The sequence below is a fragment of the Mixophyes fleayi genome, chromosome 4 (genome assembly GCF_038048845.1).
Source record: "Mixophyes fleayi isolate aMixFle1 chromosome 4, aMixFle1.hap1, whole genome shotgun sequence".
NCBI lineage: Eukaryota > Metazoa > Chordata > Amphibia > Anura > Limnodynastidae > Mixophyes > Mixophyes fleayi.
In genome coordinates, this window is record NC_134405.1 from 345,148,405 (window position 1) to 345,173,403 (window position 24,999).

Genomic DNA, 24,999 nt, shown 5'->3' on the forward strand with positions numbered 1-24,999 from the left:
ATGCGCACATCAGCAGGTCCACTCCGGTCTACTCCTTAGACGTATGAAATCATCTCATCAATCAGGGAAAACAGAGAAACGCATAGGGTCCCACCACCAGACTGTACACTCCACTTGTGAATAGGCGTACCAGAAATATAAAGAGACAGGTTTATCTGTATCTCTTGCTGCTTGTTCTTCATTAAGGTCCCTCTACACTGGAGAATACTTCTCTGCCCTTGTACTGCTCAGTGTACCTGTCCCAGCATGTGGAGCTATATCTGCATGTATTATATATATATTAATTAATGCTTTATTTCTGTTTGCTGAGACAATGTTATCCGTATACGTGTGACACTCACCACCACCTACACATTATTCAGTATTACACCCGGTAGCTCAGTTTAATAACATCTGTCGTATAGAGATTAAACAAATTAAACTTGCGGAAATTGGGGAACATTTGTTACACACGTTCCCTCTGACGATGAATTGCTGAACCCTGGCAGTAGGTTCTCATGTAAAGAGTTGTCCACACGAATATTAAACAACATCAACATTTATTTGGCATGTTATAAAAGTAATGAGCTATGAACATTTGCATTTAAACTCTGGTATTTTGTTCTACTTACATAAGATGTGACCATTGTATAATGACTATACAATGAATAATTACATTTTTACACTCTCGTACCAGAATTAAGAGCCTCATTATTGCTGGACTGATCTGCTCTGGAAGAAGATCTTAGAAAATGCAGAAATGGAAATTCTCAGAATGAGGCGGCAGTAACTGCGGACACCGCAAAGTAACTAAGAACTGAAGAAAATCCAAACATAAAATGGCACATATTAAATATAAATATATATTTGTACAAATAATGTGTAAAATAACATATTATAGTGATTCTGAACTCTGGTGAGGGATGAAAATCATAGAGAACGTGATTAACAAAGAAGGTGACGGAAAAGACCGTTCCTCGTCACCAAGCAGAAAAATCTCCCGTTTTGGCTCTTAAATCTTCATGTGCAAGAACAACGTAGCAGCAAGCGGGAATCTGAAGTCACATTGTAGCGAGATTCCGAATTTGGTTAGAAACTGTACAGTAACAATTCGAACATCGAACTTCTGTTATCGCAGTGTTTGGACTGTAAGAGAAGAACAATGTGAGATCACACAAGGATTACACAGAGCTCCCCACCCCACCAAGATTTCCCTAAACCAGGGGCCATGTGTTTGATGAGTCTTGTATACAAAGTAAGGAAACACCAAATGCGCTACTCCCACCCTTCATCTTACACCAACGATGAGTGAGACCCCCAGATCCTACATGCTGGATTCTGTCACTTAGGAGCGAGGTGTCTAGATAACTCGTCTAGATATTACCAAGTCCATCGGGCTACAAAGACACATACAAGTGTGATGAAGTGTGTATGGGTTGAGAGACCCAGCCATACACAATTATTGTATTGACTTGTCCTGAAAACTTACATGATAAGAAAACATGTCCCCCGTCACACACACATGAAGTGGGTCCCCTCCGTCAGCTGAGGCTGTGGGGTCGGAGCTGGTAATGTCGGGGATTCCGGTAGAGGCAGCCGGTTTCCAGCTGAAAAACACAGAAAGGACGGTAAAGCCTAAGACTGAACGAGTCTGGTCCATAGGAATGGAAAATAACATGGACAGTGCTCTCATTGTACAAGGAAAAACAATAAAAGAATTTCTTCTAAACCAGATTTGCCGTCCAAGGGGAAATAATTTCATGGTATTTACGTCAGAATCCGGGAAACCGATCAATAAACAATCCGCATAGAAAACCCAACATATAAGACTCTCGTTATAACGGGTCGCAGCATTCCCTAGTTACAGTAATAAGCTAGGTATTATTATATATCTTTCTTGTGCACTTCACCCAGGATCTCCCTCCTGCCGTTCTCGGATATATTCTATGTGTCCTTGTTGGACCTTAAAGCAGCTACATTGCCCTAAGGCGGATGGTCAGTTGCTGCATGGAACATGTGAAATTAGCTGGAGCAGTCTCCTTTCTACCTCTCCTATGACCATAACTCCAGGACAAGGGGCCGCACACAGATGGGGTCTTACACAAAAGTTTAGACTCCCCCCATCCTCTGGTGTTCACAAAGCAGCAACCTCACACAATGCTTTCTGCAAGTAGAGGGGGTTCAGGTGTTTATACATAGATACATCTACTCTGAACCCTTCTTACATTACAAGGTCCTACAATATTCTAGTTACAGTTACCCCATCACACCGCCTCCTCCCCAATGTCAGACATCTAGAGGGCAGGGTATTAGATCTTATTCCAGGGGCCAGTATGTTGTACCATACACACTGACCCTCTAATGTGGTCTGTCTTCTCAGAGTATCAGCTGAAAAGTCGTACGAGAAGAGAATACCGCTCCGTTCCGCCTCTCTCGTGCTCTCGTTGTTGTGGCTGTTCTCCGATTTATGTTTCGGAACAGAGGTCACAACTTGTAAGCTACAAAACAGAAATAAAACAAAAAGTTTAAGTCAAATGGAAGTAGGACACAAGACACAAGTGTTTGCATTATAAAATGTTTGGACAACTTGCAACCAACCAGTTTCCATGGGGCTCTGGCACACAGTCTGTGTCGCTCGGCTGTGGGTCTTTGTCTTCTGTTCCAACATCTTTTGTAGATGCGGAAGAATTCTCAACAGCGGACGTATCTCCTGGCTGTAGATAAAAGAGCACGATCTTGGTGTCATTATTACCAGGTGGCAAGAAAATCAATATCACTGGGGCTTCCCTAACCCCCCCATCACCTTTATCAATGACCATCCGAAATTTCACCACCCCCACTTCCTCCTCATCAATGACCACTGGAGATTCCTCCTCTCCATTCATGCCGTCATCACAGATCACAGGTGAGTCGGCCAATCGCTCTTATCAATAACCCCATACCAATCACCCAATACCTTCTTATCAATGATCATTGGAGATTTCTCCACTCTCCCCATCTCCTGATCACTGGAGACCCCCCCACACACACCCCTCTTCTTAATTGGTAAGTGCTTGACTCCACCCATCTGCTTATCGTTGATCACCAGAGACCCCCCCGCCTCTAGTTAATAAATAACAGGGGATTCTTACAATCTACCCACCTCCTTATCACTGACCACTGGAGATTCCTCCAATCCAACCTCATCCTTCAGTCTAATGATTTCTGGAGTGGATGATTCAATGTTTCCTTCTTGCACAGAATTCTCAATGTCTTTAATGTTACTGAATACTTTTTTTTCCTCCTTCTTCTGATGCTAAAAATAAGAGACCAATGTTACATCCTGTGTTTATGTATATATGTGCGGTAGTGGCGAGGGGAGAGTACAATCCGTAGGCGGGAGTGAAGTCAGTATAAGGGAGTTAGTATGGTAAGTAATGTCAACAAGACGTGAGGGGAATAACACTGCCAAATGCAGGGACAGCCAATACAGCAGCCCCCGACTACCAGATTACTCTCTTATAGGGCTAGACAAAATACTCAAAGTAGAAATTAAATAGTGTAGTAAAGTTCGGGTAAAAAGTCTATCATCAGTCAGTAACAGGACACACAATACAAACCTATTTGCGCTTCGTAGATAACAGAGAACGCACTCACAGAACCGTCCACGTAAAACCGATCTGCGCTAACTTCTGCGGGATTGTGGGCCCAGCTAGAAATTATTTTCTTTTCCCACCATGTCTCCTCATAGTTTCTGTTTTTCTCATAATACTGCTGTTTATTTACATTTAGGTCTTACATTACTCATGAGAGAGGAGGTGACATTATGGGACGTATAGAACAGTGTGTAGGAAACAAGTCATTTACTAAGAAAATCACAGAAACAGAAATTGATGGCAAAAAAGAAGCTACAGGTACATCCAATCTGACCCAGTTTATCCGTTATATTATTTAGGCTAAGTCTCGTTAAATCGCCATATGATCATCTTGTAATCTGCCATGATCTGAATGGTTTCTATTTTATGAATGTCTGTTTGGAGATGGGGCCTCGGGGTGACCTATAAAGTGACAATATACAGTCTCCCTCTTCCTATAGAACCCACGTAATCTGCTTGCTATCTTCATATCATCGCCATTTATTGTGTATCCTGCTGTAAGATGTGTGTCTTCCACATCTATTATTTTGCATTCTGATGTATTATATTTAAGATTCCGCTCTTTAATCCATTGCTCTATTTTCTCAAAATCACTACACATTGAAGCCCGATACACATCTTTGTAACCTCTGCATTCAGACGCCTTCCCGTGTAGACCACAAGTAATCTCTCTAGAGAGCTTGATGTTCCCGTTTCCACCATACGTAACCTTATTAGGAAGTTTAACAGATGGGCACTAGACCCCAAGTCCTGTCTGATAGACATATTCCGCCTCCATTTGTGAGACCTAAATCTAGGAATTATACTTGGGTCAGACGGACAGGGATCTACGTCTCGTACTTGGGTCAGACGGACAGGGATCTACGCCTCGTACTTGGGTCAGACGGACAGGGATCTACGCCTCGTACTTGGGTCAGACGGACACGGATCTACGCCTTGTACTTGGGTCAGATGGACACGGATCTACGCCTTGTACTTGGGTCAGATGGACAGGGATCTACGCCTCGTACTTGGGTCAGATGGACACGGATCTACGTATTGCACTTGGGTCAGATTGACATGGATCTAGTTCCTGTACTTGGATCAGTTATACATGGATCTACCTGTGACAGTTTGACATGGAGTAACCTCCTGTACCTTGGTCAGATAGATGTCAATTTATTTCTTGTACTTGGGGTCAGATTGACACGGATCTACGCCTTGTACTTGGGTCAGACTGACATGGATCTACGTCTTGTACTTGGGTCAGACGGACAGGGATCTACGCCTTGTACTTGGGTCAGACTGACATGGATCTACGCCTTGTACTTGGGTCAGACGGACATGGATCTACGTCTTGTACTTGGGTCAGACGGACATGGATCTACGTCTTGTACTTGGGTCAGACGGACATGGATCTACGCCTTGTACTTGGGTCAGACGGACATGGATCTACGTCTTGTACTTGGGTCAGATTGACATGGATCTACGCCTTGTACTTGGGTCAGACGGACAGGGATCTACGCCTTGTACTTGGGTCAGACGGACATGGATCTACGCCTTGTACTTGGGTCAGACGGACATGGATCTACGTCTTGTACTTGGGTCAGATTGACATGGATCTACGTCTTGTACTTGGGTCAGATTGACATGGATCTACGCCTTGTACTTGGGTCAGACGGACAGGGATCTACGCCTTGTACTTGGGTCAGACGGACATGGATCTACGTCTTGTACTTGGGTCAGACGGACATGGATCTACGTCTTGTACTTGGGTCAGATTGACATGGATCTACGTCTTGTACTTGGGTCAGACGGACATGGATCTACGCCTTGTACTTGGGTCAGACGGACATGGATCTACGCCTTGTACTTGGGTCAGATTGACATGGATCTACGCCTTGTACTTGGGTCAGACGGACATGGATCTACGTCTTGTACTTGGGTCAGATTGACATGGATCTACGCCTTGTACTTGGGTCAGACGGACATGGATCTACGCCTTGTACTTGGGTCAGACTGACATGGATCTACGCCTTGTACTTGGGTCAGACTGACATGGATCTACGCCTTGTACTTGGGTCAGACTGACATGGATCTACGCCTTGTACTTGGGTCAGACTGACATGGATCTACGCCTTGTACTTGGGTCAGACTGACATGGATCTACGCCTTGTACTTGGGTCAGACGGACAGGGATCTACGCCTTGTACTTGGGTCAGACGGACATGGATCTACGTCTTGTACTTGGGTCAGACGGACATGGATCTACGTCTTGTACTTGGGTCAGATTGACATGGATCTACGTCTTGTACTTGGGTCAGATTGACATGGATCTACGCCTTGTACTTGGGTCAGATTGACATGGATCTACGTCTTGTACTTGGGTCAGATTGACATGGATCTACGCCTTGTACTTGGGTCAGACGGACATGGATCTACGCCTTGTACTTGGGTCAGACTGACATGGATCTACGCCTTGTACTTGGGTCAGATTGACATGGATCTACGTCTTGTACTTGGGTCAGATTGACATGGATCTACGCCTTGTACTTGGGTCAGATTGACATGGATCTACGTCTTGTACTTGGGTCAGATTGACATGGATCTACGCCTTGTACTTGGGTCAGACGGACATGGATCTACGCCTTGTACTTGGGTCAGATTGACATGGATCTACGCCTTGTACTTGGGTCAGATTGACATGGATCTACGCCTTGTACTTGGGTCAGACGGACATGGATCTACGCCTTGTACTTGGGTCAGACGGACATGGATCTACGCCTTGTACTTGGGTCAGTTATACAAGGACCCACTTACTGTACCTGAGTTAGTTGTTCAGAGTTTTCCCTAGAGAAGGAAGGGATTTGTGATGGCGATTGGTCAGTGAACACAGGAATACTGAACCCCTTTTTCTTCTCTTTGAGACAAGCTGCCTGATGTCTGCGCATCCTTTCCAGCTGCTCTCTCAGTGACATGCGTGGTCGGGGGCTCTCAGTTATACAAAGATGTTCCACGGCGCTCCGGGGCCTCTCCTTTCAGCCAGACGAAAAAGGAATAAAAGGAAAAAAAGTAATGTCTACATTGTATATGCATACAGCATATAAAATCAGTATAAACTATATTTTTCAGAAAAAGTTATTAAAAAATAATGTTGGTTGGGACTTCTGCGGGGGACGGGACCTCCAGGTCACCTGACAGAGCCCAGTTATTGAAGGAGGATTTATTGGTTAACGCAGCTGGAGATATAAACTCACCGATTTGGTCTCCAGTTTCTTGTTCTTCCGTAAGGTGACATAAGATGCTATTGTGGTAGATTCGAGTGGGGGAGATTTGGTCCTTGGAGGGACAACTCCCACAGGGAAGTGTGAACCTATATACAATGAGAACTGCCCGGTCAGTGTCTTGTTGTTCTATACAATGCACAGATAATATATAATGTGTCTACAGTGATAAATCAAACAGTCATGAGCAGTAAATCCTCTCTCCTGCTAAGATTAACGTGGAGATGTCAAGGATGATTCCCCCACCTTCCATCTGCACTGTGGTTTGTTTTATCTCAATAAGCCTTTAACGCATTTCATATTCTCATTCCTAGTCCCCAATGCCTGGAAGTAAATAGAAAAGAATCATAATGCGATTAAGGATGTGAGGTTGTAGGTAATGGCTCTCCTGCTGATATATATGGATTGCCCATACATGTGTCCTGAACTAACAGGTCTCTAGGAGTCCAGTGGATACAAGGATCACTCACAAGTGATGATGTGTAATTACATGGTGAGAATACAGATTTCATTGTGTTATAAAACTTGGTCAATAGTGAGTAAAAGCAAAACATACTTCATTTAATATGAAAGTTTATTTTATACGATATTGTTCCTATCAGGTATCTATATTTCACTGCTTATGTGATAAAGCCACAAACCTTTGTTGCTGGATGAGGTCTCTATGTCCAACGTTAGGTCAGTCTTGTCTTCACCGTTTGACTCATCCACTTCGGCCACAGTGGTCAACTCTGGCTCGCTTTTGTACAATCTGTAATCTGGTCCCTAGAACAAAACATTAACTAAGTAATTCTCATACAACAGACAAAAGATGGGGGGAAATGGAAGTGAAACACAATCTTCTCTGTGACTGACCCCAAATCAACACAACTGTAGCAACACTGATGTGATGCAAATGATGGTATTCAATGAAGACAATAACAAGTACTCACAGAAATCCACCTCAATCACCTACAGTTGGTCAATATCCTACAGAACCACCTAACACTGGGTGAATCTTCCACTGGGCCAATTTTCCACGGGGCCACCTAAACCACCTTCACTGGGAGAATGTTTCAGACTATTTCATGTATCTACAACAACATCCACTTACCATCTACTCTGAGTCCACCTTAGTGACACCAACAAGCAATCTAACCTATGTATTCTTAGCTACCTCCAGTGGGTGAATAATCCATAAAGCCAAAGGGTTCACCTCAAACATATTCATTGGAGGTAGTTGAGGTGTATAATTCTAGGAGACAACCTCCTTAATCCCTTTAACTATTTCATAGATAACGCGGCCACAGCCATTGGAAGACAAAATCGCTGTGTGGTGATCCTCACATTTTTAGTTACATTTTACAGTTTGTGGAGGACAAATAATCCACTAGCAGCAGTTGACGTTATAAAAGACCTCGCTGATTAAGAAACATAAAACCCATACCAAGTATGACAAAACGTAATGAGAAACAAGAGCACAAGATACAATCCATGCAGCATAAATATGAAGAGGTTTGAATGGAGAGATGGCGATGAACACTACAGAGGGGTTGTGGCCCTTTCAGTCCCTTACACAATAGGATCCGTTTCTTTGATAAACTTGGCCATGATGAGTGGTCTTGTCATCTGGGAGGTGTACGGGGCCCCTGCTATAACACAGCACGGACGAGCTGCTATCACTGGGTAAATAGGGAAGAGGGGGAGCTGGATCGGAAAAGTCATAGGACCGAGGGAGCGGTGGACGTGGTGGAACTAGCTCCTCTTCCTGGAGATTGCAGAACAGGACACACATTTACCTTACAACTCTGGCTCATTCTGTGTCTGACCAATGACTGAGACCTCCACACTTCACATTAACAGATCATTAAAAATACATTATTCCCATAACAAAGTTTTGGACATTTTTTTTTTTTTTACCAGTTTGACAACGGAGCCACTTCCTGCGTTAATATCTACAACAAAATATTTCACCTTCCACACAACTGACCCCATGATCACTAATACAGTAAATCCATAAGGGGTTTTCGGTTTAAGTTATCGAGGGACAGCGAGTCCTACAGAGCCCACATTGTACTAGGTTCTGTAAACCAGCCCAGAATCTCTGTAAATTGTTACAATGTAACATGAAGTTATAAAGGGGTTTCCATGTGATTATAGTGAGTGAAACATTTCTTACATGTTCCTTAGAGGTCTCATACAAAGATGGACATAATAATCTGATACTGAGAGAATATCCTACCTACTAATATATTATATACTAAGTACTAATCCCGTCTAACGCTGCAAATCAGAGCAAAGGAAAACAAACCACCTGTATAAAAGGCTATAAATAAACACGTTTTCTTTATTGATACCACTCATTACATCACTTACCTCACTCGTGTTCTTCCCTGAAGAAAATAAGTTTGTGTCAGAATTACCTGTTAAGGATCAGAGAATGATTATCAGCAATAACTGTACAATACAATGTCAGGTGAAACAGCCGACGGGACACAAATGTATCACTATACTACATAATAAGTCTACAAATAGGAAAGGTCCGAGAGAAAGATACGAGTGATTATACCAGTGATGACCTGTAAATATATAGGGAATAACGACAGCATAGAACAGACACCGGCTCGGTAGTACACGGTAATGGGATATAGAGGGAATAACGATAGCATAGAACACAGAGACCGGCTCGGTAGTACACGGTAATGGGATATAGAGGGAATAACTTCAGCATAGAACAGACACCGGCTCGGTAGTACACGGTAATGGGATATAGAGGGAATAACGACAGCATAGGACACAGACACCGGCTCGGTAGTACACGGTAATGGGATATAGAGGGAATAACTTCAGCATAGAACAGACACCGGCTCGGTAGTACACGGTAATGGGATATAGAGGGAATAACGACAGCATAGGACACAGACACCGGCTCGGTAGTACACGGTAATGGGATATAGAGGGAATAACGACAGCATAGAACACAGAGACCGGCTCGGTAGTACACGGTAATGGGATATAGAGGGAATAAACGACAGCATAGAACAGACACCGGCTCGGTAGTACACGGTAATGGGATATAGAGGGAATAACTTCAGCATAGGACACAGACACCGGCTCAGTAGTACACGGTAATGGGATATAGAAGGAATAACGACAGCATAAAACAGACATCAGCTCGGTAGTGGGTAATATAGAGGGTTCTAGGAGGGCACCTGTCTCTGTTACAGCTCTCTGCTGCTTGTGTTTACTCAGTCCTTCCATCACGTCTTGAATCCGCCAGATCTCTTTCTGCATCTGTGCCCGCTGTATACCCGCCGACTCCGTCTAGACATGCAATATGATTATTATTATTATGAAGGTAGGCAATGTTAATGTGACATCCGTACAATCCGTACTGCACACTGAATATCTATATAATTGTGCATAGAACAGAGGATCCTACATTCTGAAATACTGTCGTTTCCATTAACGCAGGACATGGACTGTACGTGAAGAAAACAAATGGGGGATAAATTATATAACAACAGAGTCCCTGGACAACGGGCATTAAACAGAACAGAAACCCTGGAGGCAAATACCAAGAAATAGCAACATTCATCATTCTAACAATATTGAAGAGCAAAATAAATGTAGAAAGCCACCACCACTCTTAGAAAACATATATACAGGTAATACAGGTAAAGGTGCGCTACGTATATCACATGGTCATACCTGGACCTCTCCCAGTCTCTCTAGACGTTCCCGCATCTGGTTTCTTGCGGTGGTCACATCTCGCTCTAATTTGTCATATTCTCTCCAAGACCGTTCCAGCTCCTACATAGAGCAGAAAGAATGAGGTGAGACAATGTCACACACACAATGAGACACAATAACACAATGCAGCGGGATAGACTGATATCACACACGCACACAACGCCCCAATCCTGTAACAGACGAGATGAACGCCACGTACCGCTGTAGCGCGCGACACCTCTCGGCATGTACTAAGCAGCCCGTTCTGCAGCTCGTCCCTCTGCAGCACAACGCTCTGTATAGCGGCCAGGTTGTCTGCGTTCATCTCAATCTCCTGACTGGCGGAGAGAAGAGCTTGTTCCAGGGTGTACTAGAAGGTCAGAAAGGGTTAATTAGCCAGTGTACAAGCAGGCTGCAGACACGTGAAGCACAGCTAGGTGGCGCTCTTACCTTCTCTTTGTGTAACTGCTGCAGTTTCTGCTCCAAGGCTTGAACCACTTTGTCTTGTTCACATAAACTGCTCAGTTTGGCCTGTACAGAAACACAGATGTCAGCAGAGAAGTCACTGCAGCTCCGTGTGCCCTTGATACCGCCACTGGCAAAACGTCATTATGGGGAGCAACAAACCTAAACAATATAGATCTGTGTCCTGCTCAGCAAGGGAATCTATTATCAGTCTGGTCATTGTCTACCTATCCTCCTTCATGTATCTCTGGGGCAGCATCTACGCTGAAGATTGAGATGTGATAGAAGAAAGTTATTCCAGTTTTACTGGATTTGGCCCAGAAACTCCGCAACACGTTCCATACGGCAGAGATGAAGAAACTTCCGCCAAGAAACAGCGACGAGAGGCTGCTTATTGATTACCAGCAAATACTCACAGGTTAAACATCAGCTGACTTACATCCACGTAATCCACAAATCAAAAGAAAATACCCATAAACACAGAGACCCAGCACCGACTGTGCAGCTTACTGCCCCCGTGACTCACACGGTTCCTCCGGGGCAGTGGGAGCTGCTCTAATAGATTACAGCTGTAATACTCACATCTATATCCACCTCTTCAGTCCGGTGTTTATACGCTGTTGGTCTGCAGTCCTCCTGGCTCATCTAGAAAGAGAAGATCAGGATCAGCAGACACCTAGGAATCTGGCCAGAAATCCATCTGATGGACAATATGATGATTGCTTGCTCCACCACACAACACAATAGCAGAATGGAAAATGAACCAGCCACACAGATAACGTCTTACAAGGAGACAATGAGATCTAATGTGGTCATTTACAGACACGAAAATATCCCAATTCTGACACTTTTCTCCAGATATAAAAGAAACCCTGGTTGGCCTACACTCAAAGCCGACTGCAGCAGACCAGTTTCAACCTTCGTCTACATCTCGCGTCCAGGAAGCAGCACAATGATTTCCATACTGCAAAAATCATTATGGGAGATGTTTGTGAGGAGCTGGGAAACTACTCTACATAGATTATACGCAATATTCATTATCCAGTATCGCCACTGCCACCAAGGCTGAGATTACATGGTACTAAAATGCACCAAACAGCTGCAAGGGTCAATAAAGCATTGGCAGACATAAAAAGGGGCATAGATGCAAGGGAAGACTGTCATTTTGCCACTGTATAAATCGTTGGTAAGACCTCATCTTGAATATGCAGTACAGTTCTGGGCACCACTCTATAAAAAAGACGTTTTGGAACTAGAAAGGGTTCAGAGAAGGGTGACAGAATTGATAAAGGGTATGGAGTCATTAGGTTATGAGGAAAGGTTAGCCAGTTTAGGCATGTTTACTTTAGAAAAGAGGCATCTAAGAGGAGATATGATTACTATGTACAAATACATTAAGGGTCAATACAGAGAACGTTCATAGCATCATTTTACCCCAAGGACCATACACAGGACACGCGGTCACCCCCTAAGGTTAGAGGAGAGGAAATTTCACAACCGCCAAAGGAAAGGGTTCTTTACAGTAAGGGCAGTCAAGATATGGAATTCACTGCCTGGGAAGGTTATGATTCAATTCATATGTTTAAGAAAGGGTCGGACAAATTTTTAGCGTTAAAGGACATCTAGGGATATGATCATTAATTCAAATGAAGAACAGTAGAGGATCCAGGGAGAAATAGGACTGCAATATTGGGTCAGGAGGTTTGCTGGATCAATTTCTAATATAAGAGGAATCACAGGAGATCCGAATAGGATGAGCTTGATGGACTAGTGTCTTTTTTCAACCTCATCAACTATGTTACTATGTTGTGGTGTAGACTCATCATTTTATAATCTATCACACTCCACTCACGGTCACGTTACAATACAGACTAGGACAACTTGTTGGACACATCGCCCATCATTACAATCCCTGTTTTTTATCCCAATGTCTTACAGATGCATCCAGGGAGTATAGCACAATCTGTCCGGTCTCTGTCAACTGAGCAACGGAATCATGAAATACAAAGAAAAATAATTCTCAAACTAAAACAATATTTTCTTTTATACTACAGAAAATTCATAGCTATTATTTATATCACGATCAAAGTAAGAGAATTGCATCATAACCCGGCACAGACACTAGAAATACAGAGAAAGAAAAGGTGTCGTCCGCGCACATATGTGGTGACAGAAGCGCTCACACGGCGAGGGCTTGTCATGCAAGCCAGGTACATCTCGGCACAAACAGGCGCTGTGTACAACCGGTAGCATCAAACCGTGCCGGAAAATAAAGGTAAAGACAGAAGGAGAGGGAGATGGACGATTACACTAAGTAATGTGGACTGATGTACAAGGCACCTCTGAGCCCCCCATCCATCCGTCTCTCTACATTTATCACCAGATGGGGAACAGGCTGGAAAGTAGCGAATGATGGGAGTAAAGACACATTTGATGGCAACCGTTCAGACGAGGATTCGCACTAGTATTGAGCGCACTGGACCGTAAGCTCCGATATCTTCTAACCAGACTGTGTCCTGTAGGATTGAGATGTCTGGTCCAGATCTGGCTGCTCGGCTCCTATGACCAAATCAACGCATTTATTCCACATTAGGACCCAGATGCTTAATTCAGATCAGCATGTACAAAGCGGCAGCACTTTTACCCTGAGCACCACTAATGCTCTGGTATAAAGGTGCAGATAACACAGGTATCCAAGCCTGTGGATACCTGATCATATATAATGGATTCTGGACACAGCACTGCAGATACTGATGACTCTCACGGGCAGGATCCTCTCTGCCTATTGTCCCACATCTGTCTACTGTCTGACTCCCTCGTACACCCCGTTACATCTGTTGCCGCACTCTGTAAGAGTCCCCATAGCCTCACTCACACTCATCTGTGCTACTTATTTGTATTACCTCATCTACGTGTGATTTGCTTCCTGTATATGGCGCTACGGAATCTTTGACACCTAGTGAATAAACAACATTAGTGTACACTGCAATGACAAAGACAAAAGCCAACAGTCATTACTTGTGCGGGAATGAAGTTTCCAAACACAGAAGAGAGGCAAAAATAAAAGTGATCGTGAAGAGCTCATCTCACAATAAAGCACAGTGAGGCTGGCGGATGGTGTAGGCGGAGGGAGCGGGAGGGCCGGCGGATGGTGTAGGCGGAGGGAGCGGGAGGGCCGGCGGATGGTGTAGGCGGAGGGAGCGGGAGGGCCGGCGGATGGTGTAGGCGGAGGGAGAGGGAGGGCCGGCGGATGGAGAGGGAGGGCCGGCGGATGGTGTAGGCGGAGGGAGAGAGAGGGCCGGCGGATGGTGTAGGCGGAGGGAGCGGGAGGGCCGGCGGATGGTGTAGGCGGAGGGAGAGGGAGGGCCGGCGGATGGAGAGGGAGGGCCGGCGGATGGTGTAGGCGGAGGGAGCGGGAGGGCCGGCGGATGGTGTAGGCGGAGGGAGAGGGAGGGCCGGCGGATGGTGTAGGCGGAGGGAGAGGGAGGGCCGGCGGATGGTGTAGGCGGAGGGAGAGGGAGGGCCGGCGGATGGAGAGGGAGGGCCGGCGGATGGTGTAGGCGGAGGGAGAGGGAGGGCCGGCGGATGGTGTAGGCGGAGGGAGAGGGAGGGCCGGCGGATGGAGAGGGAGGGCCGGCGGATGGTGTAGGCGGAGGGAGCGGGAGGGCCGGCGGATGGTGTAGGCGGAGGGAGAGGGAGGGCCGGCGGATGGTGTAGGCGGAGGGAGAGGGAGGGCCGGCGGATGGTGTAGGCGGAGGGAGAGGGAGGGCCGGCGGATGGAGAGGGAGGGCCGGCGGATGGTGTAGGCGGAGGGAGAGGGAGGGCCGGCGGATGGTGTAGGCGGAGGGAGAGGGAGGGCCGGCGGATGGTGTAGGCGGAGGGAGAGGGAGGGCCGGCGGATGGTGTAGGCGGAGGGAGCGGGAGGGCCGGCGGATGGTGTAGGCGGAGGGAGCGGGAGGGCCGGCGGATGGTGAAGGCGGAGGGAGCGGGAGGGCCGGCGGATGGTGAAGGCGGAGGGAGCGGGAGGGCCGGCGGATGGTGAAGGCGGAGGGAGCGGGAGGGCCGGCGGATGGTGAAGGCGGAGGGAGCGGGAGGGCCGGCGGATGGTGAAGGCGGAGGGAGCGGGAGGGCCGGCGGATGGTGAAGGCGGAGGGAGCGGGAGGGCCGGCGGATGGTGAAGGCGGAGGGAGCGGGAGGGCCGGCGGATGGTGAAGGCGGAGGGAGCGGGAGGGCCGGCGGATGGTGAAGGCGGAGGGAGCGGGAGGGCCGGCGGATGGTGAAGGCGGAGGGAGCGGGAGGGCCGGCGGATGGTGTGGAGAAGGGAGAAAGGGGGGGCAGGCGGATGGTGTGGAGAAGGGAGAAAGGGGGGGCGGGCGGATGGTGTGGCGGACGGAGCGGGAGCCGGCGGCTGAGGTCATCAGGATAGACATGGCAGATGGAGTCTATGAGCTTACTTGCTGGTACAGATGTGGTCTAAGCGCAGAGTTCTCAATCATAGTGTGAACCATGCTGATTAACGGGTCATTGTCTTTCATCTATGTCAAACATGGAGGAGCACACAGTTTAGTGCACAATCATAGCTACACAAACCAAACCTAACAATCCTCCAATATATGGCATTGGGATGTGGTTTCCATCATTAGATTCAAATATCACCAGGAGTTTTACCAATCCCTTCCTCCAACATCCCAGCTCTAGAAAACTAAAAATATAAAAACTAGCTAACTATAATTGTGTTAAATATCTTTAGAATGCTAAGTGATAATATTCTATTTCAACCATTATACATCTAGTGCTGAGCTTTATTTCTCCCACTAGAGCTAAGAACATGAGCCAGGAACGGTGGTGAGAACATCATCCAGTTACCATGCCTAAGACAACGGATACTCTAAGACCTGCATCAGCTGCTGCGAGACCACAACCTCAGAAGACGCAGAGTATTAGCATATTATATACATATTATTATAACTTTGGTTTTAGGGTCATACAATCTCCTGTTTTGTACATTTAGGCCACGGAGTTCCCGTCATAAATTTACACCTCTCAGAAAGTCCTATCTGCGACCAAAGGGGCACTGAAATACTGCTTCTCCCAATGACATTACTCAGGAACTTGAATACCTGGTGGAATAAACGAATAATGGACAATATTGCAGATGTGATTTCAAGGGGCAATAGTGAAGAAAACAGGAAAATATTGGAAATCCAGAAAGATAAAGTTCTCCTTATTTCTTTACGTTTCTTTTGAAGGATAAATGAAATAAGAATTCTTGTCAGGCACAGAATCGGTTCAAGTTCAGGTCACAGAATCTAATCTAAACTCTGCAAATGCACAGAAAAACCTTCCAAATCCCACCTGGTCGTCCACATAGATGAGGTTCCTTTGAAGATGATGTGAGAGAATCTCATTCTAGCAGCAGCAGCATTAAAGAAGAAAGAGAGGACAGAGCAGTGTGTAAGACATATATAGTACAGTTGTTCTACATTCTGTTTTATACAATATACAAAACCAAGATCTGCCCCTCGGCGCCTAACCCCCTCATTCTCACCCCCCCCCCCCCGTCGTCACTCGTTGCCTGCCCCCGATACCCGGCGTCACTCCTCGCCTGCCCCCGATACCCGGCGTCACTCCTCGCCTGCCCCCGATACCCGGCGTCACTCCTCGCCTGCCCCCGATACCCGGCGTCACTCCTCGCCTGCTCCCGATACCCGGCGTCACTCCTCGCCTGCTCCCGATACCCGGCGTCACTCCTCGCCTGCCCCCGATACCCGGCGTCACTCCTCGCCTGCTCCCGATACCCGGCGTCACTCCTCGCCTGCCTCCGATACCCGGCGTCACTCCTCGCCTGCCCCCGATACCCGGCGTCACTCCTCGCCTGCCCCCGATACCCGGCGTCACTCCTCGCCTGCCCCCGATACCCGGCGTCACTCCTCGCCTGCCTCCGATACCCGGCGTCACTCCTCGCCTGCCCCCGATACCCGGCGTCACTCCTCGCCTGCCCCCGATACCCGGCGTCACTCCTCGCCTGCCCCCGATACCCGGCGTCACTCCTCGCCTGCCCCCGATACCCGGCGTCACTCCTCGCCTGCTCCCGATACCCGGCGTCACTCCTCGCCTGCCCCCGATACCCGGCGTCACTCCTCGCCTGCTCCCGATACCCGGCGTCACTCCTCGCCTGCCCCCTATACCCGGCGTCACTCGTCGCCTGCCCCCGATACCCGGCGTCACTCGTCGCCTGCCCCCGATACCCGGCGTCACTCGTCGCCTGCCCCCGATACCCGGCGTCACTCGTCGCCTACCCCCGATACCCGGCGTCACTCGTCGCCTACCCCCGATACCCGGCGTCACTCGTAAGTGAATGTTTACAATGTGCCACATGAGCCTGGTATGCCAGAAATGTTATAAATGACTGTTTAATATTACACACTGTAAACACTAAATATGTAAATATTACTACAATAAAAACATTCCGTTTTTAACAATATAAATCTAATACAGGTTGTCAAATTGGCTTCTAAATGTATCTAATTATACAATGATCAGCAACAACATTAAACCCACTGACAAGTGAAGGGAATAACACTGATTATCTGGTTACAATGACACCTGACAAGGGGGAGGGGGATATATTAGGCAGCAAGTGACCAGTCAGTTCTTGAAGTTGATGTGTTGGAAGCAGGAAAAATGGGCAACGTAAGTATCTGAGCGACTTTGACAAGGGTCAAAATGTGATGGTTAGATGACTGGGTCAGAGCATCTCCAAAGCAACAGGTCTTGTGGGGTGTTCCCAGTGTGCAGTGGTTAGTACCTACCTAAAGTGGTCCAAGGAAGGACAACCAGTGAACCGGAGACAGGGTCATGGGCGCCCAAGGATCACCTATGCACATGGGGAACGAAAGCTAGCCCATCTGGTCTGATGAATCACGTTTTCTTTTACATCATTGGACGGCCGGGTGCATGTGTGTCATTTACCTGGGAAGAGATGGCACCAGGATGCACTATGGGAAGAAGGCAGCAGACGGAGGCAGTGCGATGCTCTGGGCAATGTTCTGCTGGGAAACCTTGGGTCCTGGCATTCATGTGGATGTTACTATGACACGTACCACCTACCTAAACATTGCTGCAGACCAAGTACACCCCTTCATGGCAGCGGTATTCCCTGATGACAGTGGCCTCTTTCAGCAGGATAATGCGCTCTGTCACACTGGAGGAATGGTTTGAGGGTTTGAGGAACGGGACAAAGAGGTCAAGGTGCTGATTTGGCTCCAAATTCCCCAGATCTCAATCTGACCGAGCATCTGTGGGATGTGCTGGAAGAACAAGTCTGAGCCACGGAGGCCCCACCTCACAACTTACAGGATTTAAAGGGTCTGCTGCTGCTAACGTCTTGGTGCCAGATCCCACAGGACACCTTCAGGGGTCTTGTGGAGGTCTCAACTGGTCAGAGCTGTTTTGGTGGCACGAGGCGGACCTACATAATATTAGGCAGGTGGTTTTAATGTTGTGGCTGATCTGTGTATATCAAGAACAATGAGCAGAAATTTCCTGGATCTCAGGGACATGTGACAGATGATTGTATGGAAGGGTGAGTCCCGGATATAAATCTACGGCCCCTGTAAGCTGGAAGCAAGATGGAGAAGAGGAATTGTCCTCATGTTACACAAGGAATAATGACAAGAAGACATGTGACTGGGTACAGTACATGTATGAGGATGGGACAATTGCTCAGCAGTACATAGTACATTGCTGACATGTGATATGGTTACAGTACATGTATGAGGATGGGACAATTGCTCAGCAGGACGTAGTACATTGCTGGCAGGTGACAGGTTATACTACATATGTGAGGATGGGACAATTGCTCAGTAGTACATTGCTGATATGCGACAGGCTACAATACATGTGTAATGAAGGGACAATTGCTCAGTAGTACATTGCAGGCAGGTGACAGGTTACAGTACATGTGTGATGAAGTGTGATGAAGGGACAATTGCTCAGTAGTACATTGCTGGCAGGTGACAGGTTACACTACATATATGAGGATGGGACAATTGCTCAGTAGTATATTGCTGATATGCGACAGGCTACAATACATGTGTAATGAAGGGACAATTGCTCAGTAGTACATTGCAGGCAGGTGACAGGTTACAGTACATGTGTGATGAAGGGACAATTGCTCAGTAGTACATTGCAGGCAGGTGACAGGTTACAGTACATGTGTGATGAAGGGACAATTGCTCAGTAGTACATTGCTGACCTTTTGGCTGCAGGATTGCTTTAGATGCAGAAGTTGCGTTAAGGTGTGTTCCCGGATACTGCTCAGCTCAGCTTGCTGTCTCCGCAGTTTGATTAATAAGAGTGTCAGCTCCTCAGGCTGGAGTGCAGCATAAAGAAGCCAAAGAAGGTAATGTAAGTTAACCCCAGCCTAAGATGTATCCGCAGCAGCATCAGATCCCGACCTCATCCGAAGTGACGTCATTATTATTGGTTACATTGTGCTATATGTAATACCCACAGGGCAAGGATTCAGGAACTGAAAGGAATAAATCATTGGTATCTTTATTCTCACAATGATGGGAGGGTGGGGGGAGGGGGGTCATGAGTAATGCCGCTGTCTGATACACAATAATCCTCTCTCTACATAAATCACATCGATACTCCTAAATACCAGCTAGACAGGAGGGAGCTAAACGTTTATATTCTAGAACCCATCATACGGGCTGTCAGATCATTTCTGCTCCCTGGGGGAAATACATCCGAATATTGGCTATAAAAGCACTCCATGTCCTGCGCTGGTCTTGCGTATGTGCAGATTATGTCCCAGTGATTACTGACCCTGATATTTCCGCTCAGCAGCTTCCAGTCCACATCTACCCAAAATAAACTGAATAAGAAAAGACTGTACTTAACAATACAGGTAGGTGCAGGGCACATGCCATGGGCCACCACTAGATGGAGCAGTGCAATGTCTCTGTGTGTTCAGATGTTGGAGTGTGCCCAGGAGCTGGTCTGCGTTCAGCCGGTATAATATATATATATATATAATATTATACACACCTATATATATATATATATATTATATTATACACACCTATATATAAACACTCATCCGCCATATATGTAAGCTTATATTTAACGCTGTGTGTACATGCAGGAGCTGGATATTATATGAAATACTATATATGATTGTGCCGCTATTTATAAGACATGGTAATTTATCTCCAAACAAAACGTCCAATTATTATCAACACCAACCAATCACATCCCAGCTTTCAATTTCTACCTGCAATACACAAATAAAAGCCAATGGCTGATTGGTTGCTGTGGTCAATGTTAGTAATATCTCCTGATTCCACCGAACCGTCTACAATCCACTTTCTATTTACATACACACAGCAGATTGGGGGGCTTGTCCGTGTGGGATCCGTGTGTCCCCCCCACGGTCGTGTGTGTGCAGCAGAGAATTAGAGTGTAAGTCCAGTGAGGCAGTGAGTAATGGGAGCATCGTCTACAGCACTACAGAATATGTAGGTGCTATGTACGGTTATCAATAATCCCCAGCTGACAACGCTTTAAAAGGAGAAATCTATATAATTCCTTTACAGGCCTTGGGTCGGTCTTGTCTAACGCAGGTCTGTACTCACCTTCCAGAGATTCCACAATAATGAGATAAAATCTGATATTAGATCCAATAGACAGAAGCGACTATAAGCTCAGATCACATTATTATTGAGAACGTTTCCCTATCTATGCGGTCAGGAGACCATCAGGGCAGGAGCGACATTAGGAAGATTTAGGTTAGTAGAGAAAAGAGCTCACTCACGGTTTTGCCTTGCAGACCCTGCTGTGTAAGGGGCTGTGTCGTCAATCCCACCGGCGCCGACCGTCTGTCAGGAGCAAAGGCAAGCTGCAGGAACACAGAATTACTAAGAGCGTCCTATTACCATCACTGTGAGGAGCTCTGCTACACAAGTCAGTGAGAGGAATGTCACACACAGGTATGATCACTAAGAACCTCCTATTACGGTCACTGTGAGGAGCTCTGCTACACAAGTCAGTGAGAGGAATGTCACACACAGGTATGATCACTAAGTACCTCCTATTACCATCACTGTGAGGAGCTCTGCTACACAAGTCAGTGAGAGGAATGTCACAGGTATCACTAAGAACCTCCTATTACCATCACTGTGAGGAGCTCTGCTACACAAGTCAGTGAGAGGAATGTCACAGGTATGATCACTAAGTACCTAGTATTACTGTCACTGTGAGGAGCTCTGCTACACAAGTCAGTGAGAGGAATGTCACACACAGGTATGATCACTAAGTACCTAGTATTACTGTCACTGTGAGGAGCTCTGCTACACAAGTCAGTGAGAGGACTGTCACACACAGGTATGATCACCAAGTACCTAGTATTACTGTCACTGTGAGGAGCTCTGCTACACAAGTCAGTGAGAGGAATGTCACACACAGGTATGATCACTAAGTACCTCCTATTACCATCACTGTGAGGAGCTCTGCTACACAAGTCAGTGAGAGGAATGTCACACACAGGTATGATCACTAAGTACCTCCTATTACGGTCACTGTGAGGAGCTCTGCTACACAAGTCAGTGAGAGGAATGTCACAGGTATGATCACTAAGAACATCCTATTACTGTCACTGTGAGGAGCTCTGCTACACAAGTCAGTGAGAGGAATGTCACACACAGGTATGATCACTAAGTACCTCCTATTACGGTCACTGTGAGGAGCTCTGCTACACAAGTCAGTGAGAGGAATGTCACACACAGGTATGATCACTAAGTACCTAGTATTACTGTCACTGTGAGGAGCTCTGCTACACAAGTCAGTGAGAGGACTGTCACACACAGGTATGATCACTAAGTACCTAGTATTACTGTCACTGTGAGGAGCTCTGCTACACAAGTCAGTGAGAGGACTGTCACACACAGGTATGATCACTAAGTACCTCCTATTACTGTCACTGTGAGGAGCTCTGCTACATCAAGGTAACAAGGCAGAAAATGCCAGGGGCAACATGGGACATGGGGAAACCACAATCGCTATTAAATTAGTAGATTTTAGGCACAGTGCTTCCCCTGACAGACCCTGATCATGTGTATAGATACATAATGCTCATTCCACCACTTATTACTGTCATGTGACTAGGGATTACCTTATTGGATGGAGCCTTCTGTCTGCGATCGATGGTCAGGTCTCCTCTCTGCACAGGAGAAGATAACTCTGATCTGTAGGCCCGATGCGGAGAGTACGTGTGGTAGCCGGAGATAGAGCCATGAGACGGGGACATGGGGATGGAATGCAAGGCCTGCTCAGAGATGTGGACCATGGTCTTTGGGCTGGTCAGAGAAGAGTGTCGGCGCAGAGTTGTCTGCTTGTTGTAGAACTGTCTCTGCTGCCACTCGTATAACTGCCACATTGTGTCGTCCCGGACTGACCTCCGCTTCTCCTCAGTCGTTACAGGAACCATTGTCCGCTCGTACACCATTCCCGTTGTGCTACAAACACTCTCAGGTCGTGTCTTCAGGTTACGCGGCAAAGTTTTATATCCTTCTGGATAGCGTGGTACAATCTGAGCGCGGTAGCTGGGCATGTTCCTGGGTAAGGTTTGATAGGACATCACACTGCGTAGAGAGAAAACACGCTGGTGACACAGCAGTGGGAGAACGCTTGGGAGAGATGTGACAATACAACATGGACTCACCCACTACTATCCTCACCGGGGCCCCTCTCTCTCTGCGTTCGGATCCACTGCTCCAACTGCAACATGGAGTTAGTCCTCTGTATGACTCGATCCGCATCCTCGTGTGACGCAAAGGTTCGCTGGTTTACCCTGGAATCAGTCTCGGAGGCGTGGCCTTGACTTTCGTGAATTCTGTTTTCAGGCCCATTCACATGAACAGGTTTGTAATGAACGTCATAGTCATGAATATAGGGCTGATGTTTCACGCTGTTTATCTTGGTTAAAGGACGTTCCTGTCCGTCTTTCTGGAAGCCATACTTCTCCGCTTCCCAGGCGGCTTTCTCCTCCACTTTACTGAAGATCTCTTTACTCTTCTGGGTATTATTGTTCTCCGGCCGGATCAATTGTCTGTGATTTGCTACATGGTTTGTTTCTTGGGGGGCCGGATCCTCAACTTTGGTGACGTTCACACTGAACAGAGGGGAGAAAATGAAAGCTTTGTTATAAGATGATCTACACATTGTGCAACATTCATAACTCACCTGCAGCTAATAACATTCTGTACAAACACGGAATACAGGCCCAGATCCCCCTGACGGAGTTACAGCCCAGATATTTCCTTGTACAGAATTGTGTAGAGTTAAGGTTTATTTCCACTTCCTCTATGTGGTCAGTAAGCTCTGCATTCACTAAGTCTGTGGGAAATAGTTGTGGTCAGCGCCTAAAATATACCACGGAATGTTTGTGCTGACTTAACAAATGTGGCACATTCCCCGAGCAGCAGCATTTTTTCCGAGAACAGTAATAATTTGTTCAACATCTCCTGGTGAGCAGCAGAAGCCAACATATCGCTGTTACACCCCAAAAGCCCTACACACCCATTGTGTCCAGCATTCCTGTGCATCCAAAGTTCTACACACACACACCCGCCCGGCCTTCCACACACACACACCCGCCCGGCCTTCCACACACACACACATACACACACACACACCCGCCCGGCCTTCCACACGCGTGCGCTCGTACACACACACACACACCCGCCCGGCCTTCCACACGCGTGCGCTCGTACACACACACACACACACACACACACACACCCGGCCTTCCACACGCGCGCGCGCGCGCTCGTACACACACACACACACACACACACACACACACACACACACACACCCCCGGCCTTCCACACGCGCGTGCGCGCGCTCGTACACACACACACCCGCCCGGCCTTCCACACGCGCGCGCTCGTACACACACACACACACACACACACACACACACATGGCCTTCCACGCACACACACTGACCTGGCATTCAGTAACAATATATGTACCGTTTAATAGGCTCGGAGTGTACCAGGGACGCCCCGATCATCGACCTCATCCAAAACTCCATTTCCTTACTGGTGTCTGAACAGAAATAATATGTCCTCATGTTTGAGTGCGTCGCCTGATTAGAACGACAGTGAATGAAACAAACGATTAGGTCTCTGGAAGAAAACAAAAGAGAAATGTCCTCTTTATTATGTGAGAAAACATGGGCCGTTTCCTACTACAGGTCAAAGCTTTTATTTACAGAGAATATAACTTCATCCTACAGCAGATGGCGCAGTGCACGGAGAGTACAAAGAGTGTGAAATACTGATACAATGTGTCCCACACTGCCCCCCTCCATACTGACTGCACCCAGCAATATACTGTTACAATGTGTCCCACACTACTCCCCTCCATACTGACTGCACCTAGCAATATACTGATACAATGTGTCCTACACTGCTCCCCTCCATACTGACTGCACCCAGCAATATACTGATACGTGTCCCACACTGCTCCCCTCCATACTGACTGCACCCAGCAATATACTGATACAATGTGTCCCACACTGCTCCCCTCCATACTGACTGCACCCAGCAATATACTGATACGTGTCCCACACTGCTCCCCTCCATACTGACTGCACCCAGCAATATACTGATACAATGTGTCCCACACTACTCCCCTCCATACTGACTGCACCCAGCAATATACTGATACAATGTGTCCCATGCTGCTCCCCTCCATACTGACTGCACCCAGCAATATACTGATACAATGTGTCCCACACTACTCCCCTCCATACTGACTGCACCCAGCAATATACTGATACAATGTGTCCCACACTGCCCCCCCCCATACTGACTGCACCCAGCAATATACTGATACAATGTGTCCCACACTGCCCCCCTCCATACTGACTG

At 47.0% G+C, this 24,999-nt stretch overlaps 1 protein-coding gene across 12 annotated transcripts in view; it reads right to left on the bottom strand.

Annotated features, from left to right (window-relative positions):
- Positions 1-522: 522 nt before the first annotated feature.
- Positions 523-24,999, bottom strand: part of PLEKHA5 (pleckstrin homology domain containing A5) — an 87,316-nt gene continuing 62,839 nt past the window's right edge. For 4 of the 12 annotated variants that reach the window (XM_075210817.1, XM_075210824.1, XM_075210825.1 and 1 more), the window contains 22 exons: positions 24,097-24,212; positions 22,782-23,231; positions 22,233-22,701; positions 20,877-20,960; positions 19,311-19,427; positions 16,409-16,462; positions 15,508-15,588; positions 11,636-11,698; positions 11,039-11,119; positions 10,809-10,958; positions 10,568-10,669; positions 10,069-10,180; positions 9,233-9,279; positions 8,433-8,624; positions 7,519-7,642; positions 6,851-6,966; positions 6,419-6,628; positions 3,122-3,274; positions 2,578-2,693; positions 2,335-2,477; positions 1,469-1,586; positions 523-1,125 (listed from right to left, as the gene is read on the bottom strand). In XM_075210817.1, coding sequence (XP_075066918.1) covers positions 1,492-1,586; positions 2,335-2,477; positions 2,578-2,693; positions 3,122-3,274; positions 6,419-6,628; positions 6,851-6,966; positions 7,519-7,642; positions 8,433-8,624; positions 9,233-9,279; positions 10,069-10,180; positions 10,568-10,669; positions 10,809-10,958; positions 11,039-11,119; positions 11,636-11,698; positions 15,508-15,588; positions 16,409-16,462; positions 19,311-19,427; positions 20,877-20,960; positions 22,233-22,701; positions 22,782-23,231; positions 24,097-24,212 — 3,075 coding nt within the window. In that variant the 3' untranslated portion in view covers positions 523-1,125; positions 1,469-1,491. Of the gene's footprint in view, positions 1,126-1,468; positions 1,587-2,334; positions 2,478-2,577; positions 2,694-3,121; positions 3,275-6,418; positions 6,629-6,850; positions 6,967-7,518; positions 7,643-8,432; positions 8,625-9,232; positions 9,280-10,068; positions 10,181-10,567; positions 10,670-10,808; positions 10,959-11,038; positions 11,120-11,635; positions 11,699-15,507; positions 15,589-16,408; positions 16,463-19,310; positions 19,428-19,453; positions 19,587-20,876; positions 20,961-22,232; positions 22,702-22,781; positions 23,232-24,096; positions 24,253-24,999 lie in introns of those variants that run through there. The other 8 variants (XM_075210818.1, XM_075210827.1, XM_075210819.1 and 5 more) reach the window with 8 other exon arrangements.